Source organism: Euleptes europaea, chromosome 3 (genome assembly GCF_029931775.1).
Source record: "Euleptes europaea isolate rEulEur1 chromosome 3, rEulEur1.hap1, whole genome shotgun sequence".
In the NCBI taxonomy this organism is placed as follows: Eukaryota; Metazoa; Chordata; class Lepidosauria; order Squamata; family Sphaerodactylidae; genus Euleptes; species Euleptes europaea.
The window spans coordinates 69,587,695-69,611,892 of record NC_079314.1 but is presented as its reverse complement, the minus strand read 5'-3'; the positions used below and the strand labels follow the sequence as shown (position 1 = coordinate 69,611,892).

Genomic DNA, 24,198 nt, shown 5'->3' with positions numbered 1-24,198 from the left:
AGCCCAGCATGAATTAAGAAAATGAAAACAATGACACTTTAATTGTGACTGGCATCTTCCATTGGTTTTCATGGGAATTACACATGTCTAGCGAGAATTGTCTATCTAGGATCTGCTGAACCATTTAAGTCATGTTCTCTCTCCCTATTATTCCACCCACAGGCTGTCAACTACAGCATTTCCTTTTAACTCACAAAACTACAATGCTCTACATTAATTTCTACAATTCTATAACATGTTTTATTTAGTTAATTTAACTACAGTGTAAACTGTTGACGCAGATCATTTGAACAGAAAGGAGTAGTAGGAGCAGTCTTGAAGTAAGAGAAGGAAAAACCAAGACAGAGAAAAACAAAAAGCAGCAACACTTCTTTAAGTGCAAGTGTTGCTGCCTTTTATGCATGATCCCTATAGACATCCAGAACTTTATTAGGCCCCAGAACATGAACAGAGCAGACGCCAAAATGCCAGGGGGAGAAGCAACCTTGATCAGACTCAGAGTCTGATGAGGAAATAAAATACCAACTAAAATGGACAGAATGCAAAGTAAGGTTTCCAGGTACCTTTGCAAGAAGGTTCACCTCAAAGGCAAACATCCTTCAGCATAAGTTTGCCTCTCAGATCCCTAACCTTCCTCTTTTCTTTGCCTTTCCCTCTCTCATTTAGTCTCCTTCAGAGACATGCACACATCTATACAACTCTCGGACTAGCCATGAGTGAGACCTAGTAATTGCTTCATAATTGATAAGGACTTGCCAAAATAAATATTGAAAGTATTCTATTTTGACTTGTCAAGTATTTTGATTACCAATTGTTTTTTAAATTCCCTTTCTCTTGGCTTCAATCTATCTATTTGTAATGAACAAAAGTTAACTTTTTTAGAACAACTGTCTTTATTTAGAACAATTGTCTTATTCAAACTAATAAAGATGAGGAAGATGCTGTGTCACCTGCAATCTGTAAATACAAAAACTCGGGTCCCAAAAGGTCCAGAGTTGGAGGTGCATGTGTGAATGGCCACACATGTGTAAACCCCCCCAAAAAACAAAAAAACAAACAAAAAACTCAATTCCCTGGATAACATACTATATGCAACAACTATTTCCATTTTTATTTATTTAAGGTGCCTTTCCCCCTCTTGGCTTGATGTCTACAAATATTTAGGGGGTTTTATATAATAGATGGCCCTGACCTGGATGGCCCAGGCTAGCCTGATCTCGTCAGATCTCAGAAGCTAAGCAGGGTCAGCCCTGGTATTTGGATGGGAGACCACCAAGGAATACCAGGGTTGCTGTGCAGAGGAAGGCACTGGCAAACCACCTCTGTTAGTCTCTTGCCGTGAAAACCCCAAAAGGGGTCGCCATAAGTCGGCTGCGACTTGACGGCACTTTACACACACATACATATAATAGATGGCTTCAAAAGATGAAGTTAAGAAAATGTTTAAACTGTATTATTACCTTTTGTAAGACATCTAAAGCTGTAAGAACTGCTTCTTGTAAACTTGTTAGAACTGCCTCAGTGTAGGATGGCAGGATGAAGGGGGATGCATCTGAACTGATTGGAACTGAGACTGCACCATGTAGAATGACACCCAGTTTTTGGAGATCGTCCATACTGAAACCAGTTTTAATGTGCTGATAAAGGGCTGGAAATATCTGAATTAAAGCTGTAAGAAAAGGCTGGCTGGGAATAAAAGTCATTTTATCACAAGAAACTGGAGGCTTTGTGCTTTCTGAACCAATCCTAAACCAGCTGTTCCAGGCAGCCCACCAAAGATTCAAGTCTTCAATTTCATCTGTTACCACCGGAGGCTCAGTTGCATTATACCTTCCAATTCTTTCTCCTATAGAATCAGTTCTCATAAACGATCTTCCAAGGCCAGTGGCAGTCACAGTTCCTATGAGAACAGGCACAGGCACATTAATAGCAGGCGGTGTATCAGGCTTCTCAGTTTCCCTGACAGGGGACACAATTTGCAAGATTTCCTGAAAGCTTTTCAAAGCAGCCAGAGAAACTTCATTATTTTTGCTCAGTGCAGCTGACTGAATATGATCAAGAAGAACATCCCACGCTTGAGAAAAATCTCCTATTGGGGAAAGAAGAAAATTCAGTCAGGCAACTGTTTGTTCCTGCACCATACACGTGCTCTCTTTATGTAGTGCTAATACTGATATACCGATAATGATACATCATAATAAAATAGCTCAATTGCAACAGAAATGAGAGGGCAGAAGTGCTGTACCAAACGTATACATCTCAACACACCCCAGATACAAAGTAGTATTTATAAAGTTCTCATTCTTATCTGGTTTTAAGAGATATGCAACTACAGAAATGGATACAATTTTGTTAGCAAAAATTTAACCAGGTATTTTTAAATATTTAATATTAATTTTTTTAAATATATTTTAATATTTTTTAAAAATATACAATTACCTAAAGACTGCAACAGATATCTCCTTGTGTTGAATATTCTAGCGACTCCAGCCAATGTTAACACCCATGTCTCAGCCCACTGTTTCTCTGCTGTATCTCTTGAATGATGAATGAGGATATTGCCACCACCAGACTCAATCTTCTCTTTGTCAGCAGTGGTAGAAGACTCCCGCACCCGATCCAGCAAATGAAAGAGAACCTATACAATTAAATAAACCAGCATTTTTCATTCCAGACATACACTACAACTGAAAGCTTAAACAATAAAAAAGTTTAAAATATTGCCCAATTTCCCCCTCTTTTTACTGATGAATCTATCTAATTTATTTTTGGAGATTCAAGCTGTGAAAGAGTTCATTTTACTTCTCCTTAACCACTATCAACCATTAAGTCTGACTTTCACTCTTACAGCTTATTTAATAACTTTGGTTGAGAAGCTGGGTAAAACTTTACTAAATTAAAGATAGTTTATTCATATAGCACAAAAAGGGTATGACCCATATAATACCTTCAAGTTCCACTTATTTTGGGTTAATCAATTTTCCACATCATAAATGGCCCCCAAAAGTCCAGCAAAATACAATATGTTTCTTTGAGTTGGAAATCAGTTTAAATGACTCGCAAATCTAAAATGATAACCAGTTCAAAGAAAAACACGGTATTTGGTTGCAGTGCAAAGAACACGTCAGCATAAGAACAGTATCAAGTAGTAACATTATTCTTTGTACTTTCCTGTGTAATAAACTCTGACTTCCAAAGAAGAAAACTGTTATAGAATTTAAAAACAGTTTGCCTTTGCAGTAGCGTGAACTGCTGCATATGTGAGAGAACTCTGATGGCAGTTATGGTTTCCATACTTTCTCACTGCTTACTAGAAATATGATTTAATTGGGTAGGACCCGGTCTTCTAAATTTGGAAGGCCTGTGAACCCATGTAAGAGCAATAACTAATCCCATTTCTAGAAAATCATGCTCAAAGAAACAGCACCAAATCCAAGCATCAAAAGGAAGAATACTCAATAAGGACGGTCATTTGCATTAGAGACAGCCTATACCACCCTCAGGTACCCAATCTGAATTTCACAATCAAAAGGTTCTGTGTTAGTAGGAGCGTCATTTGAGTTTCAAAATTCAAAAGGAAAGAACTCACTAAAGCAGATTTCAGAGATGTACCCACGTATATTCCGTGACATCACAGAGACTGTTTCAGTGCATTTCCCCATTTATATAATACTTCTACTATCAGCTTTAGTAAGATTTCCCAGAGGTGTGTTCCAGCATCTGCACTGACCTTGCAGAGAATGCTGAAGTACACCTTTAAAAAAATACACAGCCTCTGTCCTAGCTTGGATGCAGGAGAAGCAGAATTTCATGACAGTGCTGCGGTACACAGAAGAAAAAAGGTGGGCTCTGGTGAGGGGGGTGGGGAAGTGAACAATGTAAGAGTTGAAAAGGAGACAGAACCATATATAAGGCAAATAATTAAGAGCTGGCCCATGTTGTAGCTGCAGTTATGCGTCATGAGTTGAAGACCACTGAATTCCATAACAAAAGCCAAACAACTTACCGGTAACATTTATGTGTACCATAAAATAGGGTTGATTATAACTGCAGGAAATTTTATATGGAGTTAGCATAACTTAAATGGGAAAACATATTTTAAAGAAGGATAATACACGACTATTAGAACAACCTCATAACATAGGCTTTTGGTTTTGTACCTTCCATATTACAGTGTGCCAAGTTGAATGTTGCAGTAAGGTCCCATGGGCACCAACTGTAGAGAACAATGTCTGCCCGGCACTTTTTCTAACTGCAGGCCGTGGATCTACACAGAGCTCCCCCAGCTTGGCATACAGACATAGCCAGAGGCAATCAAATGGTGGCGCTGGATGGAAGGGGCGGTTCAGTGCAACTCCCTTTTCTTCTGCTTGCTTCTGTAGCACGGCTTCCTCTTTGTTCAGCTCCTTCTCAATGATTTCACCTCTTTGGAAAAAGTAGTCTGAAATATTCCACTACAAAAAAAAAAAAAAAAAAAAAAAAATACTAGCTCCTTCTGTAAATGGTTTTAAAGTGTAAAAAGTGTAAAAACAGCTTTCATGTTGTAGTACCTACTCTGTCAAACTACCTACCTCTCACAGTATGTCAGGCTCTATCTTGTGCTCTTCCACCAAAAAGGTTTACAATTCTATTCAGGAAAGATTTTTTTTTTTAGAAGTATTAAGGGAGACCAGAGTTGTTTTCTTTACAGTGAGTATTTGATTGCTGCAGTTTTTATTGTACAACAATCAGTTCCATTTTTTATCCCAAGTTTTAATTTTTGATTGGCTTTTGACAGATATGCTGCTATAGTTTTTTAATTATATTTCACTTATAGTGTAACAAAGCAACAATCTTATATAAACAAACACTTTTTTGAGCTGCCTGCTGCCTGCACCTGTTTATTAGATGGTTCTTCTTGCTGCAGATCATAAGACCACCAAGAGCATTCCTGTGTATTCCTATTCTTCCTAAACAAGCAATTAACAACAACACAAAATCTGCAAGTAAATGTGGGCTACAATTGGAACACATGAAGCTGCCTTATGCTGAATCAGACCCTTGGTCCATCAAAGTCAGTATTGCCTACTTAGACCAGCAGCAGCTCTCTAGGGTCGAAGGCAGAGGTCTTTCACATCACCTACTTGCCTAGTCCCTTTAACTGGAGATGCTGGGGATTAAACTTGGGACCTTCTGCATGCAAAGCAGAGGCTCTACCATTGAGCCACAGCCCCAACATGGATCCAAATGTATACATAATTTAGTGAAATTACATTTTGAACAGTGTAAAATATTGTTTAAACAGTACTTTTCAGATTCTTAAGAATATTTTATTTTGAATAGGTGTCTTGAAGCAGGAGTTTAATTAACAAGTGTAGTCAACAGAAAGTTAAGCTTGGTTAAATCACACTGAATTCAATGGTACCTAACATTTAATTTTCTCTTTATAATTAAGGCCACATTTTTCCAAAAAAGGCTTAGCTCTATGTTATGTGCTATCATTCACTCACTCTGTGATTCCTTTCGTTTTGTACCACCATATATTCTGAAGTAATGACTGATTTTCTCTATTACAAAAAATGCTCTGAATACTCAAACAACTTCAAATTACTGGTAGGATTTATTGTAAGAAAGTAAGAACTTCAAACATTAGGGAGTAAAAATATCATAGTGATTAAACTCAGTACTCACCAAGAGACCAATTGATGTTAAACTAATATTTAGTTCTTGATTATGAAGCCCAAAACTTCCAGCAACATCCACAACAATCTGCAGGCAAGTACATGGCATTGTAGGCAGAAAATCAGTCACAACCAACTGAAGGCACTGGAATGCAGTTCGTATTAAAGACTCTCTGTCAAAAAATGAAAATATCTGGTTTCTTACTCTGTAAAGTGTTTATGAATGATCATAATACCAAACAGATTTATGTCCAAGTCCTACGTCCAAGGAAAATACATGGCAGCCAAACTACATCGAAGTTCTGTGCTAGGTATGTTGAAAGCTCTTTTGCTTACTACATGGACTTATCCCCATTTTCACCCATGTCAATGTAAGTCACCAACGAAACTCACCAATAAAAGGCCTGTGTAGATAACTGGCAGATGTATATAGTTAATAGCCACAGAATAATTGCTTGTAGAAAACCCTATGGGGGCGCCATAAGTCGGCTGAGACTTGATGGCACTTTACACACACACAGACAGACAGAACAGCTTCCTTGCTGTTTTCAGTAAATGCAACAACCATGTATTTATAAAATGAATCTATTCAACTTATAGCCACAGAAAACACTTAATATTTAATAACTGAAGTAAAATAAAATCTTTATGGACAGTTTTGAAATTTACAGGATAGGCAAGATGAATCCTAGAGGGCAGCAGATTTAAAATGGTATGGGTCACAGAAAATTTCTGTTAACCTGGGAAAGGGGCAACAATATTTTTTTAATAGGAGCAATAATAAAATATCAGTATGTAACTTGAATTTTTAAAAATTGCTACATTTTTCATTAATAAAAACAAAACAGAACACTCCCACAAAGTTGTCCAGAGATCAGTGATGAGGCTTACTAGCAAGATTTTAACCATAATTTCGACAACTCACCCTTGATCATTTCTGATTGCTCCCATGACTCCAAGCACCAAGGGCCAGCCAGGCCCTAGACTGTCACCCTGGCTTTGCAAAATCTGTAATACACATTCCAGCTGCTTGAGTCTAATATCTGGGTGATTGATGTTTGATAGTTCTTTCAGTGGGTTTAGCAACAGTAACTGAAGTCTCTGGAAACAAAAGCATAAAAAACACATCAAGGCAGCAGAGGCTAAAGCATCCTGATCCGAGATATGATCCTGTACAAACTCACTATGGAAGAGGGAACCTAATAAATTACACAATTGTCCAGCATAGGGGAAAGGACAGAAGATGACAAACTAAAATTCTAATGGCAGCCCGCAGCTGGAATATGGTTGAGAAATGCTGCCAACTATTAAGTACTCTCCTCCCAATGTATTTAGGTCAGGTCTTCATACTACCACTATTACCAGCTCTATAACTCTGAAGCCTTTTTATCATGCCAGCATAGCAGAACTGCAATCAAAAGCAACAGGGGATTAAGAGATGGGATGCCTAATCACAATGTCCCTAATCTCCTATTACCACTGTTCTGTGATTGCTATGATAAAGCTGACAGAAAAGTAAAGGGATAACAGTAATAACAACCCCTAGTAGGATAGCTGATCTAGTTCTCCAAGGGTACAGAGGAAGAAGTGTAAATTAAGCCATTACCACAACAGACTCCTAGAATGATGCTTAAGTCAGTTTCAGAGCTGAGCAATTACTCTACTTGAAGCTCCCAATAACCATAGCCATCACTTTATTATACAAAGAAAAGCTGATCAAACATGCGCAGCAATGGAGCGAGTGCACTTCCCTGCATCTAGAAGACAGGAGCTGTGATTTACTGCACAAACAATTTTAAAATGGCTCCCATGTATGCACCAGCTCTCCAGAGAGCTGACAATGGTTGGTCAGCAGTGGGCCGTCTCTTTCTAGCTATCAAACCATAATATACTAATCAAAAATATTTACGTACTATGTATGGGTGTGGTAACACTCCACCCTACCACATGTTCCAGAGCTTAATGCCAGTCAAATGACTGAAAGTCTCACATGTAACGATATTGTTTTCTTGTTATAGGAGTGAGCCTAGGGGATCACTGAACTCACACATGCTCTTGCCAGGGGTGAACTGGCCATTTAACTTACAGGGATATTTCCCAGTGGGCAACTACACCATCAATTCTGCCAGTGCCTCAGGGGCCACTTGGCTCAGACCATTCACTGTGTCAGCTCACACATTGTCTCCTCTTGCACTGCTGCCATTTTTTGGGATCAGGCAAAGAGTGAGCCCATGCCTGTTGTTGGCACCACTGAGCTCAGTGGCCCCTGAAGTGCTGGCTTGTAGCAGCACAGGGGCCACTCAGCTGGGTTTGCTCCAGGGCTATTTTCACTTCCCAGTCCACTCTTGGCTCCTGTGTATGGCTTGCATCATGTCTGAATCACAACTATGGTTTGTTCTTGCCCCACCAAACCTTAGTTTAAAAATAGCAATCCAAACCGTGGCCTAGATTTCCCATTCCCATGACAACAAATCATGGTTTGTTGTATTGTTTGTTCATGAAGTCTTCCATCCTACATAGTTGACATAAAGTAAATGAACTTTAAGATGATTATTTTCCAAAGAAGTTGTTTTACCTGGTTTTGAGACAGTGCAGGATCATGATTAAAACTCAGTCCTGCTTTAATGAGAGAAGTTAAAGCCTCTGCTCCCCATTCCCTCATCCGTACATTTGGATGCTGGCAAACCTAAACATACAATAAAGCCTCCTTTAAAGACTCGTTCAAGCTAGAATGAAAATTGTTTCACATTAAATTACTGACATTCGGTTCTATGGGTCTTTTAAAATACTAATAGCCACAAGCCAATTGTGTGACTACATACAGCAGTTATTCTTTGCCTAAAATTGAGGAAAGCAGCAGACAGTCAGAGAAGGCAATACTAAATGGATTGATGGCATGACTGAGCTTTACTATTATATTCACAGTAACTTCTATGGTACTTTTCAACACACAAATTGCTTTACAATTCTTATTTCATATTGCCTCAAAAATAAGAAATACAAAAGTGGAGAGGATCCTTCTAATCGAAGTGATTGGTTTAATGGTACCAGCTTGAAGAGAAATGGTACCATTTCTCTTCATATATTCTCTGAACAATCCCCACTGATGTGGTTGGAGATTTACTGAACATATCTAATCAAACACTCAGCATATGGCAACACCCATCTCTTTCTCTCTCAGCCTTACTTCATATTAAGTTTTACAACACAGTCTATGGGTGTCAAACAGCAAAATGAAATGATTTAGGACACAGTCAAATAGTAATGAGGAAGACAAACTTGCAGGACAAGCTTACCTTCTGAATTAAAAAAGAGAGGAAGCAGTAAGGGAAAAGGAAGAATTGAAATTATGAAAACCAGGACAGATGAAGCAGTAAGCACTAATATACCATCACTTAAAGCGTGTAGAATAAGCAGCTTTGATGCATAGATTGAACATCTCTAGATGCACATGCTGTATCAGAAGCAGCCACATCAAGTTCAATGGGACTTATTCCCAAGTAAGTATACTGAGAATTGCAGCCTTCTGAGATATTGTAAAGTAAATGTTTAGACTTAATAACTAGTCAGGCCTCTAAACCTAAACCACTTTTAAGTTGTATCAATTCTATTAAATATGAAGGAATTTCTTTTAATTCCTGAATTTAAAGCCAACATTGTGTCCCTGAAACATCTTATTTGCAGTTCAAACTTGAAACTTCTGAGAATCTTCAGAAAAACTTATTTTACATTCATCAGTACATCTATCTGTTTTAGCCAGTGAAAGACTTTTCTGTTTTAAATATACATTTATTCCTTAATAACAGTTTGTAGTAACAAGTTTTAAAATAACAAGCTTTAAACATACTGGAAATACATATAAATTACTGACATTTTAGCTTGCAATGTAACAATTCAGGCAAGCAACAGGCTTGATCATAAACATGTAGGAGAGAAGAACTGCAACTTCCCACACAATAATTATCAATTATGTGAATGCTTCATATTATAAGTAGCTTTCAGAATATTTGTATGTATTGATGTATTAAAAGGAGTAAAATATAGCAGTTTTAACATAGAAAGGCCAGTACAACTGTTATAAAAAGACCAATTACCTCTAAGAGATGACCAGTAAGGGGTCTCCACAAAATTTCAATCCTATGCATGTTAACTAGCCCCGTTTCCAGCAACTTAGCAACAGCAAATAGTGATGGCTCCTAAGCACAAACAGAATTTCTCAGTGTCACTTTAATCAGTAGCTTGTATGCTATATTTTTCTGTTACTGATCCTTTAGACTAATTACTTTAGCCAAGCATTCCAATATTCTACCTCCCCTCCATCTGTTCAAATCAAAGCATGACATTTCAATCCACTATTGTGTGCTTTTTGTATTTTTCTTCTTGTCTACCCTTAAACAGTACATTTATGACAAAGTAGTTAGGTTTTTATGTCAACATTTCTATGTGCATTTGCACCAGATTTTAAAACAGTACATTTAATCTCCAACCTTAAAGATGGTGCATTATTGTACCTTCCTGTGAAATTCACATATCATTATATTTTATGTTACTTTACTACACCGGGACAAACAACAATACCATTCATTTTAATTGTCACTGGCATGACATCTCTTATGATTGGATTGTGAAGAAGTTAAAAATGAAAAGACAGGTGTTCCAAAAATAGATTATGTATGAAAAGCTAGGCAAAGTATTCTATACCTTATTATTTCCATAGGCCATATCCATGGCTTCCAGAGATAAGGAGCACAGTGCATTTATTAAATGATGTAATGAAACATCATCTAGGTACCTGGGGGGGAGGGAAATCAGTTTTTAAAACTATTACCATGGAATATTAGAAATAAATATTAAGTTCAAATGATATTTGTTCTTACTGTGAGCTTTCAAATAGTCTGGAAAGTATGTTGGAGATAACTGGTAAATCAGTCATAACAGCTGTTGTTAGAACCTAAGGAAGACAAATTTATTCTGTAAAGTAAATTTAAAAACACACTATATAATGTAATCATTCTGTTTATAGTAAACAAATGTTCTTACTGTACTAGGTCCTTCAACAGCTCTTCCAGGCTTTAAAGCACCTCCAACACCAGGTTTTAAACCCAGAATCCATACAAGATGCTGAAATACAAAATACAAGGTTGTTTATATTTTTTTCTGACCCTGAGACACGCCCGTTACACACACACACACACACACACACACACACACACACACACACACAATATAGTAACATAATATATTTAGAATTTTAAGCCCAACAAACCAGGGCCCTTTGTAACATCTACAGTGGTTATGGTACAATTCACTTAGCTACAACAGGCTAAACTGAAGCCAACGATTTAGACATAGTGCTGGCCAAGTTTGTGCTCAAGGCCTTAAAAACTTATGTTATTTAATTTCATCTGAGAAAACAATAAAGTAGACTCATACCGGGGGATGAATTTCATTACTATGTTGAAACAGAGATACCTACGCATACAAGTTTAACTAAAACTGTGGCATTCTCTCCCCAGGGGGATTCATATGTTCCCTTCTGTTGCCATCTTCGGCCAATGGGTGAAGACTTTTTTTGTTTCCTTTGGCATTCCCTCAGCAAACCCTCCTTCCTGACGAATGTTTTAATTGCTGTTTTTATGTCTTTGTACTTATTTTAAATTTGTTTTTAATTTGATTTAATGGTGGTGTTGGGTGGTTGAATTTAATGATTTTAAAATGTGATTTCATCATGTATGTTTTACATTGTTAGCCATCTTGCTGGCCACTGTGAGGGCAGAAAGGCAGGATATTAATTCTGTAACTAATAATACTAATACTAATAACTATTACTCACCTGAAGAGTTGCCAAGACAAGTTGCCATGATGTACCAAGAACAGCTCCGTGACAGTGAGCCAAGCTAAGTAACGTCCTCATGCACTGTATATTCTTAGATGTGAGCTGAGAGAGCATTTCAACAATGAGTACTTCTGAAGTAGGGAAAGTAACATCTAATACAATGCATAAACTTCAAGCACATTAATAGCAAACAGAGCTGCAGAAAAAAAATCTGCAGCCCATTAATTCATTCATCCTAAGATGAAAATTACTTTTATATGAGGTATCTGAAGAAGTGAGCTGAGGCTCTAGCTGTATCTGAAGAAGTGAGCTGAGGCTCACGAAAGTTCATACCCTACCAGAAAATATTTTTGTTAGTCTTTAAGGTGCTACTGGACTCTTGCCCATTTATATGGGGTATCTTTCAATCATTCAACTGAATCCTGTAATTTCAAATCAGAAGAATTACTTTCCAAAGAGCAGTACAGCAATATTAAGGATAGTCCATTTTCCCTACGATATAATAATGAAACTACTGATCAAGTAAGAAGGGGACCAAAAGTGAAGGGAGATTTCCTTCCTGATAAATAGCTGACCTCCCCACTCCCCATGCCCTACCACAGTACTGTGTGCTTTACTGGAGGACAAATGTCTGCACCTTTCGTCACGAATGGACCAGACACTGCTCCTTTGCGCCAGAAAAACAGGAATGATTTAAAATTTGGGTCTAACAGAGATCCTTCTTTTGAGAAAACAGTATATCTAGTAAATTACTCGTTGTCTTTCCCAAATATGGCCCCATTGACTTCAATGGATCTACTATTCCTGGCTTTGAGCAAATGTTCTATCAAATAATCAAAATTCACATTGCATTTGATAATCAATGTTATGCTTTTCAGCATAACTGAGTGTCTGAAATATGGAACTTCTTGAAAGGAGCTTTTAGACGGGTAGATTCCTCTATATACAGAATATTAAAAGGAAAAAAATCTCTTTAAATGGAAGCTATAGTAGAAATCTTAAATTCTGGCAGTACCAAATACCTATATGTATTATATCCAGTAAATTAGAACTATTTTAACTATAATCCATCATTCCCTAAATTCATTGTTTCTGCCTCAAAGGCCAATTTTTGTTTGTTTCACTGTACCTAGCTACATTACACCAAAAATTAGAAAAGTAACTTTCAAATACTGTGGACAGCAGGAGCAATCTTGTTCTTTTTGTTAGAGAATAAAGATGAATCTAAATTATGCCATTAAACTTAAAGGACAGCATGGAATTGGGGTTCCTTTTAAAACCTTTGCTAGATATTGTCTAGATGCAAAAGTTATCAGTATCTGGTAGTGAACAACCCCTTCACAGTAACATATGCAGCAGAATGGAATGATAGCAGGAAATGATAATACACAAATGCAAAGCACGCAATGCAGACTTAAAGATCATAACACCAATACGCAAGACACCAGTATACAATAATCACCTCCTTCACCAGCAAAACCATTATAACAGAGAAGAAAAACACAAGGCAGAGCAGCAGAATATGTTCCAAGAGAAGAAAAAAGGGGAAAGCAGGGACAGTGACCCAGCACACAATTAATAGGGCTTTTTCAATAAGGAAAAATAATACCACCACCAAGGTAAAGCTTCGCCTGAAGGAGCAAATAGGAAAAAGCAGGGAGCCAGTTACTAACCTCAAAGAACTCTTAAAGGCAGTAAACAGAAGTAGCAAAACTATTCTCATGTGAAACAGGCATGTATGTACTCTGTCCAATGAATACAAAGGAAACCTTCCACAAGGCTCCTAAGCATGTATCTGATGTAAGACCTTTCCTTCTGTTCCGAGTAGTAATAAGTCAGAACAGTAATCTATTGCAAAGGCAGCAAGCCTTGCACTTTCCCACACTCTGCCAGCAATAAAAGCCCTCAGGCAGGGACTCAGATTGCCATTCTAGAGGCCAATTCCTTATCTGTAATGACTACCTTCCTTCTGGCAGGGTACCTGAAGGACTGGGTGAGTAGATGCGCTCCCCTTTCTTTGCATGCAGGAAGCTGAAGGGAGAGGAAGGGAAGAATTTTGCTTCTGCTGGGTGGCTGTTCCTCTTAGCAGATTGATGAAAAGGGAAAACTGAGAGGGGAAACATGAGTGAGGCAGCTCGAAAGAAATATGGTATAAAGAGGAGAAGTAGCAGACAACACAAAAGGCAAGTCTTAAGTTCACAAATCATGCCCGTAATGGTTTTCTATAGAAAGCAAGTTCCAACATTAGGCAACATACTATGTAACACAACCATGTAACACAACCTCAGATGGTGCTATGCAGACAGGAGTAGTGCTAGTTGTCTAAAGCAGGTGGTTTAGCTCCTCCCCGGTGACATCATCCCCACCAGAAACAAATGAAAATCCACACTTGGAGCCAAAACTGAAAATGACTATATTTCAAGACCTGGAACAGCTTTCCATTTCTACCTAGGAAGTCATTCAAAAAGACCTCATGTAGTGGGTGTTGAGAAAGTGTTGCAAGTTGGGTTAGACAACACTGAGCTCCATGGACCAACAGTCTGACTTGGGATATGATTATATACTTCACTTTAATACACCTTCCATATCCTTTAAGCATTACTTTTTGTTACCAGAAGGAAAAAGGGATAAAAATGGTTCTCATGGTCTATCACTAACTCCTCTCTCAGGAACATTAGAAGAATTTTCTAACAGTTAGAGCGGTTCCTCAGTGGAACGGGCTTCCTCGGGAGGTGGTAAGCTCTCCTTCCCTGGAGTTTTTAAGAAGAGGTTAGATGGCCATCTGTCTGCGAATGACCGGGTGTGATGATGATTGCCAAATATTTTGCACCATGGAGAAGTGTTTTATAAATTATTAACAACTAGCTTTGGTATCAAGGATTGAGATGGCTTTCCAGTCTATGGAAGCACCTGCCCGTTTACCAAGATAGTCACGGCTTAACTTGGGGAGGATGGGGGAATGAACGGAGGAGAAAAATAACACTTAAGCACACAGTCAAATAGGAAAAGGATATTCAAAAATTATATTTTACCATTACTGTTCCTTGTGGCTGGAGAGCGAGTGGCTGTCCTACTGCTACAACTTGCTGGTGGGACTCACTCGATGGACTGATCATCTGGACATTCTGCCCCTGGATGGAATATGCTGGAGAAGAAAAGAAGAAAATGTGTATTTTAAAACCAGCATAAATATGCCACTAAAAATATTATTACTGTGCATACTCCCTATACTTTCTTGTTTAAGTTACTGGTTGGCCACACTTGGTTGGCCACTGTGTGAACAGACTGGTGGACTTGATGGGCCTTGGTCTGATCCAGCAGGGCCTTTCTTATGTTCTTATGTACTGATATTGAACTGCTTTTTAGGAATGGTAATAGTAGTGACATTTAAGAAATTACATATTTCTACATGGCCAACAAGTTGCTTTCTTAATATCAGCAGAGCCAGCTTCAAAAAGATTTCACCAATATAATTTTTTTTAAAAACCAGACACTACAGTAATGACCCTGAGAACATTAATGCTACCAGGGAAAGAAAGAAAACATTTTAGTAAAATGGCAATTGTATAGCAAGCTATACAATCCTCTGCCCTTCTACTGCATTTCTATCCATATGTCTCCTGCTGGGAAACCAGCCAGTCAGCATTATAAGACTACAGCCTGAGGCAGTAAGAGAAGCAACTACAAAAGCCAATATTCCCATGATGAGTCAAGGTGCAGGGCTGTGCCATCTGTCCATCCAAGAGGAGACAGAGCCCAGGAAGAGCAACCCAACAGGGAGAACACAGAAGCCATCTTCCCCCAATCCATCTCGGCTCTGGTACACTTGGCTGAGGGAGAGCAATATTTCTCTATCTTGCAATATCCTCCCATGTTTGTCCATTTGCTTCCCATCAGACTCTCTCTCTTTCTCTCTCTCCCCTTAGCCACCAAGAAGAATGGGTGAGACTGTGGCTCAGTAGTAGAACATCTACTTGACATACAGAAAGTCTCAGGTTCAATCCCAAGCAACTCCAGTTAAAAGGATCAGGTGGTAGGTGATTTGAACGACCTCCACTAGAGAGCCACTGCCAGTCTGAGTAGACAATAATGACCTTTATGGATTGATGGTTTGATTCAGTTTAAGGCAGCTTCATGTGTTCAAGAGTAAGGGGTTGCACCCTGTATTTTGTTCTCATGCTTTCAAGATTTCACAGCAGCACAAAAGCACCACACATGCTGTCTAGTTTTTGGGTGGCCCTCCATTTTGAGGTAATGGCAGGAGAGTCATTTTTTCTGCATACCTAGGTATGCAGAAATTTCCTTTTTGACTGCAGATGGCCCAATTTTGCTGCTGTAATGGCTGGCTCAGAGAACAAGTAGGAATCTTCAACAAAATTATGTACAGTGCTTTGAAGCTTAGAAGTTCAACCTATAGGAAAACTGTGCTATAATCTTTTGGTTGGAGGGTAGGTAAAAAACTTGCACCTTATCTGTTATCTATCAGCAGCACTTCAGGGCTGCATCAGTGAGTTTGGACAAACAGTAAGCAGCTTCCAAAATGCATGAAACAGGTGTTCAGCAAAATTGCCCAATATTTTAAACTATTTTAATGGAAAACCACTGCAATATGCTGAGCCCTATCCAATATTCCCCTTTCTTACCAAGAAAGGGGTAATGGTAGATTTCACTTACTAGTTTCCCTTAAGGAAACTGAACCACAGTGAAATATGAAGGCAGATTAAATTCCCCTCTCTTTATTGCCAAGATAGGGGAGGGTTCCTCCCTTCCATATCGCTGAGGATTTCTGGGGATTGCTTCCCCTAAACCTTAAGGAAAGTAATCATAAGATGCCTCTTTTGCAAAGACTGAGGAGGAGTTGCTAGATCTCACTCCTTGCGTCTATATGGATTGCTTTCCTTAGGGGAACCTGAATCTCACAGGGTTTCCCTTAAGGATAAAATGAAGGAAAGGACAACAGTGTAAGCTCCTTTGTATCTCTGCTGGGGAGAATTACATCCCACTAACATCCCCTCCCCCAGCGGGAGAATGTGCATGTGTACCGTCTTCATACTGACATGGCATCCAAACAGTGAAAAAGCGGTGTTTAGGCTCAAGCCCTCATTCTGTCAGCAAGTAGCTTTTATCGGGAAGAAAACTGAAGAGTAAAAAGAGTAGATGGCTTCCTAAATCTTGTGCTGATCTTGAGGGAACGGAACCTTGTAAAGCAAGATTTATACTTTATACTTCGTGAGTTTTCTTCAGGCATGGCGCAAGGTCCAAGGGATTCCCCTGCAGCTCTCCTTTCTCAGGAGCAGCACAGAGGAATCTCTCTTGTTCATTTTATTTACTAACTTCATTTATACCCTGCATTTCTTCTGCCTACTGGGGTGGGGGGGAGGGGGAAATTCCCCAAGTATGGAGAAGCTTTTCTTTTCTTGGAGGTTGGTCCTATTGTACTGCTCTGGTGATGAGATGGGGAATGCCTATACTTTTTAAAAATTTGCCATGAAGTCACATCTGATTTATGGCGACCCGTGTTGGGGTTTTCAAGGCAAGAGTCGTTCAGAGGTTTGACATTGTCTGCCTCCATGTCATGACCCTGGTATTCCTTGGAGGTCTCCCATCCAAATACTCGACGCTACTTAGCTTTCGAGATCGGACGAGATCAGGCTATCCTGGGCTATCCAGGTCAGGGCTTGCCTACCTTAATAACAGGGAAAAAATGTTAACTTTGTCTACCATGCTGCCAAGCCCCACATGTCACATTCAAGTCTGGAAAAGGAACATGTTCTATCATCCTTATTGCTATCTATTGATAATGGGCATGTTTGCATTTTGAAGAGTAAAAATAAGACTTTCCTTACTTTTACTGGAAAGAGCAGCGGTGGTAGTGTTAAGTACAGTGAGGGCATAGTGGGGAGGCAGGGAGCCTTTGCAAATGGCAGTAATAAAGGCATCTCTTGAAGTTACAAGGCCCAGTTTTCCACACAGTGCAGCCATGATCAGTTCTGCTTTTAGAATATTTTCTGTGGCAGCTTCATCAGTGCTGAAATAGTACCAAGAATTAGTGTAATTGACACATATTAGGAAGAAGAAAACTATGAAAGCCAGGAACTCTCTCTATAATACTGTAAATATTAAGCAAACATAACTAACCACAACTTTAAAACAAACAAACACAACACTGGTTTTACTAAACACTTTAGACGCAACTGCTTCAAAGACAAACAAATATTTATTTTCCAAAATGTTTCTGTTATCACACAAACAGGTTTAATGAAGTAAATTGTGTTGAAACGAAGTATGCAAATGTTGTACATAACAAGGTTTTTCACAAAATATAACTAAAGCAACAACAAAAGCTGTACTGTCATTCATTATAGTCTGCAAACATAATTATATTTATAATAATTCTGCTCTTTGTAAAAATATTTACAATTTTAACAATGTTTAGAGCTCATTAAATATAACAAAATAATTCTGTCTAGATAGAAAAAAGGCTTCTATTAACATTTTTAGTAGCTAGTAAAATTACTCCTGAGTGGTGGCCAATCATTTAGATCAGTTTGCGCTATCATGTATGGCTCCCCTGAATTCTCTGGATCTTGGGAACACTGTAAGCCCAGTTTAAAATGCATTTACTTTTATATATTCCAAAATATGTTATACCAAGAATGAGAACACAGTCTCTAAAACATCAAGCAAAAGAATAAATGTATACCTTGCATCCAGTAGTAAAGAAAGAGCAGCAAGAAGGCCACACCAGCAGGCATTTACCATTTCTTCCCAAACAGCTCTGCTAACTTGGAGAAACAAATATATAGTGCTAGTAAACAATATTTAGCAATTGGAATATTACATATTTCTTTTTTAATGTGGTTTTTCTTTTGGTGTTATTTTACAGACCAGAACATATTACATTGGTTCCCCTTTTGAAATTTAGGAATGTTCACAGATTAATAAACCCTAGAAAACTTGAATTCAGCCCCCAAAATAATAATCTCAATTTCAGTTGTTTGCTTAAGGTAGTAGTGGGTAGGGGCCTGGAACAATGTTTAGAGTTGCTCATAAAAACAGGAAAAGACCAACATTACACAAAACTGAACTTCCGGTGTTCAGCTGAAAACTGCTATTGGCTATTATTACTTATGCATACAGAGTGGCCTCTCTTGCCAGTGAAATCCTTTGCATTGGAAAACAGAGTGAAATCTGTTTCAATTGTATAACCAATGTAACTACGATGACTGTAGGACTGCATACCACTCCCTCAGATTGAACTCATTAATGTATTTTTCTGGCTCATGCTCACAGGTGAGCTAGTTGCTGGAAGATTTCAAGTGGTGGCAGCTCTACAACTTCCTGACCTTCAAAAAAGGGCCAGTCGATTCCTCCCTCTTCCTCTGAGGCTGTTTATGCCATCACCCCTAGTCACTTGAGAGTAAGCACTGCAATGTAGTGGTTAGAATGTCAGATTAGCACCCCCCCTTTTATCCTGGGACATGCCGAGGCATAACTGGCCCAAAGTCACCCCATAGGGATTTCTCTATGGGGTGACCTTGGGCCAGAATGGCTCAGTGTGTTCCAGAATAAAACCGTGTGTGTTTGTGCACACTGCTATGAGCTGCTTGGAGGAAGGACAGAACAAAAATGTGATAGAGCAGTATAAGGATGATGAACTGGGCCTCTAAAGTGCTAGTGAGTAAAACTTCCTAGACAATCTCATAGGGTCACTTTGGGTTGTGTTACAGAACAACCCAAACAATGCCTTCCAAAGTAATTTTAAACAGAAATTTCAGCCATATCTAGAAGTATCTAAAAATCATGACAAATTTCCCCCCTGTTCTTCAAGCAACGTCATATACCTGTTTCTTTGTCAGTTTGGTCAGATGCTGAATGCAAATCTTGCAGATCTGAAGACTGTGTGGGTGAAGACTGAGCATCAGGTGTTGCTATCTCACTGTCCGTTTCAACTTGTCCTAATTCTTCTTCAATCATATTAGTGATACCACGGACAAGATCTAGTAAACAGTGGAATGATACTGACATGGCGTACCCTTCAGGAATTGTAGGTGGCTCCACTTTGTCTAGCATTTCTAAACTACAAAAATGAAAAACAACAAAAATAAATACATGAATAAAACCAGAAGTTATTCTCGTTACCTAACTTATTGAAATGCACTTGATTTATTTATTAACTATGCTACAAAAGACCATAATATAAATTAATCTTTAACAGGGAGCACAGATGTCATTACAGTGCAACTTCAATTAACAAGCTACCCAACTTTAGCCAAAATGTTACTTAAGTTGTAACGTGCACCTTATTATTCCTCAAATGGCAGGAATGAAAATAATGGAGATTTCAAGTCAAATAAATCAGTGTCATTGTTCTAGATTCTCCAATGACTAAGAAATTGCTTCCCTGATGTCCAACCCCAACTGTAAGATTCTAGCTGTATCTGAAGAAGTGAGCTGTGACTCATGAAAGCTCATACCTTGCCAGAAATTTTGTTAGTCTTTAAGGTGCTACTGGACTTAGGCAGATCATGAGAGAAATGGCAGGAAGGTTTGCATTAGTGTTTGGCTCTCGTGGCTCTTTCTTGCATGTCCAGGGTAGTGCTGATCACCACTTTGGGGTCAGGAAGCAATTTTCCTCCAGGCCAGATTGGCCAGGGATCCTGGAGGGTTGTTTTTTTTTTTTTTTGGCCATCTTCTGGACGTGGAGTAGGGGTTACTGGGGTTGGGGGGTGGAGGTAGTTGTGAATTTCCTGCATTGCATAGGGGATTGGACTAGATGACCCTGGTGGTCCCTTCCAAATCTATGATTCTATTCTATGACTCTTGCTCTTTTCTATTGCTACAGACGGACTACCCATTGTGACTATAAGATGAGCATTCACTTAATCATTTAGCCATTGTATCTAGACAAATACAGGATCTATACTACAACATGCATGTGTCAAGTTTCTTGAAAAAAATTATAATCATAGTTCTCCTGTTCTTAATTACACTAAATTTAAAATCCTAAGCACACAGCTAAGGAAAGCTTAGCAACATCTACACATTTTATCCCACTCCAATATCTGGACAGGACAGATGAGGTTGAAGTAAATAAATATGCATCCAATAAAAAAGGACACCAGTTTAAACTTTAACTCAAATTTCTGGTCAGTCAGGAAAAGAACCAGCTCTAGCAGGAAAGATATAATAATTTCTGCCAACAACCAGAGATATAAAGAGCCAGTCAAACTGTTCATTCTGGTAGTGATTGCTTCATGCTCTCCCAGCCAGCTTCCGAAGTAGCTGCCCTGGAATTATTCCAGCAACCTGCTTCTTACCACCGTCTGCCTAAGGTATCCATAACAACAGTCATACTTCCTACTTTATATTTTATTGACTTAATATTATAGCAGTTGGTGTACATGCTGCTACAATGGGAAAATTTTTAATAGATTTTTGAGCTTGATTCTGTTTTGTTAGGTCAACCACTTCGGGGGTTTCTTTTGTAAAAGACGCAAGGAACAGTATTAATTATAACTGTTATTGCTGTTATGATCTGTCCCAAACTTTTAAAAATAATTGCTAAGAATGAAATAAACTTGTACATTAAAGATAACAGTTTACTTACTAAGTAGCTTTCGCACTGCCCTGTGCTGATACACTGAGGATTGGTATCCAGGTACCTCTGTATTCAAAAGCAGGCAACACAGTGACACCTCCACCCATTCCTAGCATTCCTGGATTTGTCTGTGTTGAGGCTGTACCCCCAGGCACACTGCCTCCTGTACAGAAAATTAAGAAACAAGATGAACAAGAAAATACCCCCCACTTTACATTGTAATACACCACACATATTAAGGAAGGCCAAGGAAGCCATTTTTCCCCAACTATTTTGAATGTCCCCCTGCTAGCAAACCCATGTCATTACATAGCTGCTCAGTCAAAAGAAGACTTGTTAACATTCCACCTACAGCAAACATCTAAAACAATAAGAGCTCAAGAATGTAAAACCACCACCAGCTAACAAAACCCCCAACAGCCCCATATGCTGCCTGTGCAGAAAGTCAGGTTTTGCAAAAAAAAAATTAAAAACCAGATGCTTGTATGGTATTTCTTCACATGGCAAACATTTGCTACTCTTTTTCAGGACTATCAAAGGGAAAAGCCTTTTTCTAAGAGAAAAAGCAGGCAAATGAGAAAAGCAAGACAAAGTTTGCAAAAATAGTTGAGGCTAGTGCTGGCCAAGATTCTCCTGTCTTGAATGAGGTCTTCTGTAACAAGGTAATTTGGGCTCAGCCTGGACTGGGCCCAAGTCAGCTCATTTGAAAGCTTGCCCCTGTAGTGGAGGGGAATCTAGCTTTCACTGACTGCCATTTGGAGGTAGCACTCCTAAGCAGGTCTACTCAGAACTAAGTCCCATTTTATTCAATAAGCTAATCCTAGGAAAATGTACTTAGGAGGTTTGTTGCCTTACTGGGTCAAACTGATCCATTTTGTTGTGTGTGTATAAAGTGCCGTCAAATCGCAGCTGACTTATGGCGACCCCTTTTGGGGTTTTCATGGCAAGAGACTAACAGAGGTGGTTTGCCAGTGCCTTCCTCTGAACAGCAACCCTGGTATTCATTGGTGGTCTCCCATCCAAATACTAACCAGGGCTGACCCTGCTTAGCTTCTGAGATCTGACGAGATCAGGCTAGCCTGGGCCATCCAGGTCAGGTCATCCAGGCCATCCAGGTCATTTTGTTAGGAGGCCCTTATTCCTTGGCACCTCTTGGCAAAAAGACACGGTTTACAGAAAGGTAGATGTTGATTTTCTCTGTCTGACACTGTCACAAGCTTAGGAAACTTTCAGCATTGAAGTGTTTTACTAACTCTAGAAACTGCCACCTTCCTGTCCCTGAGTCATTGTGACTGACTGTCACAATACTTGTGGAGGTTCAGAGTGTCCATTAGTCTAAATCTCACTGGATAATAATAGGTCCATGACAAGGAAGGAGTGGAAAATTCCCCCGTTACCAAAACAGCCTTGGCATGAATATTTAAGTGCCCAAGGACAAAGCTTGTGATCCTCAACTCCAAGTCTGAGACTGCCTCTGTCAGCTCAGGCTGAGAGACTGTTGGGCAGTGGGAGGGTGGCACATCAACAGAATCACTGTTCTGACCTGAGTCCCCAGCATCAGGTAAAAGCACTCAAAATTGGGCCTCTGGCTAACAAAGCATCTAGTGAGTGCCACAGAGGCCTGATACATGGCCACTTCCCCTCCCCTCCCAACAAACCTAGGCTGATGTGCACAAGGAAGCCGGGGATGGGGAAGCAAAGTTGTGAGACAGCCACCCTTCCTTCTACACCAACTGTCTCTGTGATCCATCGCTGGCTGAGGCTAGTAGGAAGTCCCTGTATTAAAATATATTCAAATCTCCTATCTAATAAAACAGGAATGGTTTCTAAGAAGAATTCATTAGCAAGTGACATGAAAAGAGCAAATATGTGTTCACCTGTTTGGTTTGCTATAGTAGATGCATTTCCTGTGTTTGGTACAAGAAACAGCGATTGAATAAATGACCCCAAAGCATTCACAATGTCACGGAATACCTTGGTGGAGTGCTGCTTCATATCATAGGATTGACAGAAGGACCTGGTAAAAAGTTAAACATAGCAAAATACGTGATTTTTTTTGCTCTGAAAATCCTTGTCAATTAATCAACAACTTTTGTAGCCCCACGTTCATGAAGGCTTCCCTACACTGATGGAGAATATTATGTAGTAGGCATACAAAGACTTCATATTCTACAGCTCAACTTGTATATTCAAGAGTACAGCAGACTTTAGGATATTAAAATTAGTGTTACATAATCCTTCACATAAGCACATTCAAAAGGAAGCCTATACATTTTACTGTACCAAAATTTTTATGTCAACTTTTTCTTCTTTCGGCAAATGAAATATTGAATTTCCAGTACCTTAACAGCTGAGGTTGCACGCAAAGTCTGTGGATTGATTCTACTGCAACAGCTCTTAGCCACTGAGGTTTGTCTGCATCCAGAAATTTCACAAGCAATGACAGAAAGATCTCACATTCAGTTACCTAAATAAAAAAATAATAACTAAAATTCAAAGAAGGCATCCCCTTCTCTAATCCACCTATTTAACACACTATCCAATGATTATCTCTCTGCTAAAGCCATTACACGAATATTTAATGATTGCTCAGCACAATTTTGGAACAAGTTCTATCTAATAATAATACAGCCCTAGAATGTTCTATGACAGCGTAACTCTTGAATTTCAGAAAAACAAGAGGGACAGTAGTGCTGCCAGGTCCTTGGCAGGGGCAGGGGATCCCCTGCCACTGGGCCCTGCCCCCAAACAGCTGGCTGGCAAGGGGACATTGGCAGTAGGAGAGGTCTAGCCTGGCATCTCAGCAACAGTGCTAGCAATGCTACTTTTGGAGCACAACGGAGGTGACATAACTGCATTACCGGCAATGTTGGGACGCTCTAGTATTTGGGCAAAAACCTCTATGGTAGAACCTGTTTCTACCATAGAGTTTTTGCCTAAATACCAGAGTGTCCCCGCATCACAATGACTTAACTTCCAACACACGGCAAATGCAATGTTGCTGCGTTGTTGGCACTGTCACTGAGACACCAGGCTAGGCCACCCCCGCTGCCGCTAGTTGCCAGAGAATATTTGGCAACCCTAGACAAGCAGGGCCGTCT

General features: G+C 39.2%; 1 protein-coding gene across 4 annotated transcripts in view; it reads right to left on the bottom strand.

Annotated features, from left to right (window-relative positions):
- The window catches only part of MON2 (MON2 homolog, regulator of endosome-to-Golgi trafficking), a 63,911-nt gene that overhangs the window by 11,621 nt on the left and 28,092 nt on the right, over nucleotides 1-24,198 (bottom strand). For all 4 annotated transcript variants that reach the window (XM_056847633.1, XM_056847634.1, XM_056847635.1 and 1 more), the window contains exons 9-26: nucleotides 23,440-23,564; nucleotides 22,975-23,114; nucleotides 21,107-21,260; nucleotides 19,341-19,576; nucleotides 18,200-18,281; nucleotides 17,343-17,524; nucleotides 14,529-14,641; nucleotides 11,494-11,598; nucleotides 10,701-10,781; nucleotides 10,538-10,611; nucleotides 10,362-10,452; nucleotides 9,755-9,856; nucleotides 8,236-8,346; nucleotides 6,586-6,761; nucleotides 5,671-5,833; nucleotides 4,161-4,454; nucleotides 2,440-2,638; nucleotides 1,461-2,089 (exon numbers count right to left, since the gene is read on the bottom strand). In XM_056847633.1, coding sequence (XP_056703611.1) covers nucleotides 1,461-2,089; nucleotides 2,440-2,638; nucleotides 4,161-4,454; nucleotides 5,671-5,833; nucleotides 6,586-6,761; nucleotides 8,236-8,346; nucleotides 9,755-9,856; nucleotides 10,362-10,452; nucleotides 10,538-10,611; nucleotides 10,701-10,781; nucleotides 11,494-11,598; nucleotides 14,529-14,641; nucleotides 17,343-17,524; nucleotides 18,200-18,281; nucleotides 19,341-19,576; nucleotides 21,107-21,260; nucleotides 22,975-23,114; nucleotides 23,440-23,564 — 3,057 coding nt within the window. The remainder of the gene's footprint in view (nucleotides 1-1,460; nucleotides 2,090-2,439; nucleotides 2,639-4,160; nucleotides 4,455-5,670; nucleotides 5,834-6,585; nucleotides 6,762-8,235; nucleotides 8,347-9,754; nucleotides 9,857-10,361; nucleotides 10,453-10,537; nucleotides 10,612-10,700; nucleotides 10,782-11,493; nucleotides 11,599-14,528; nucleotides 14,642-17,342; nucleotides 17,525-18,199; nucleotides 18,282-19,340; nucleotides 19,577-21,106; nucleotides 21,261-22,974; nucleotides 23,115-23,439; nucleotides 23,565-24,198) is intronic.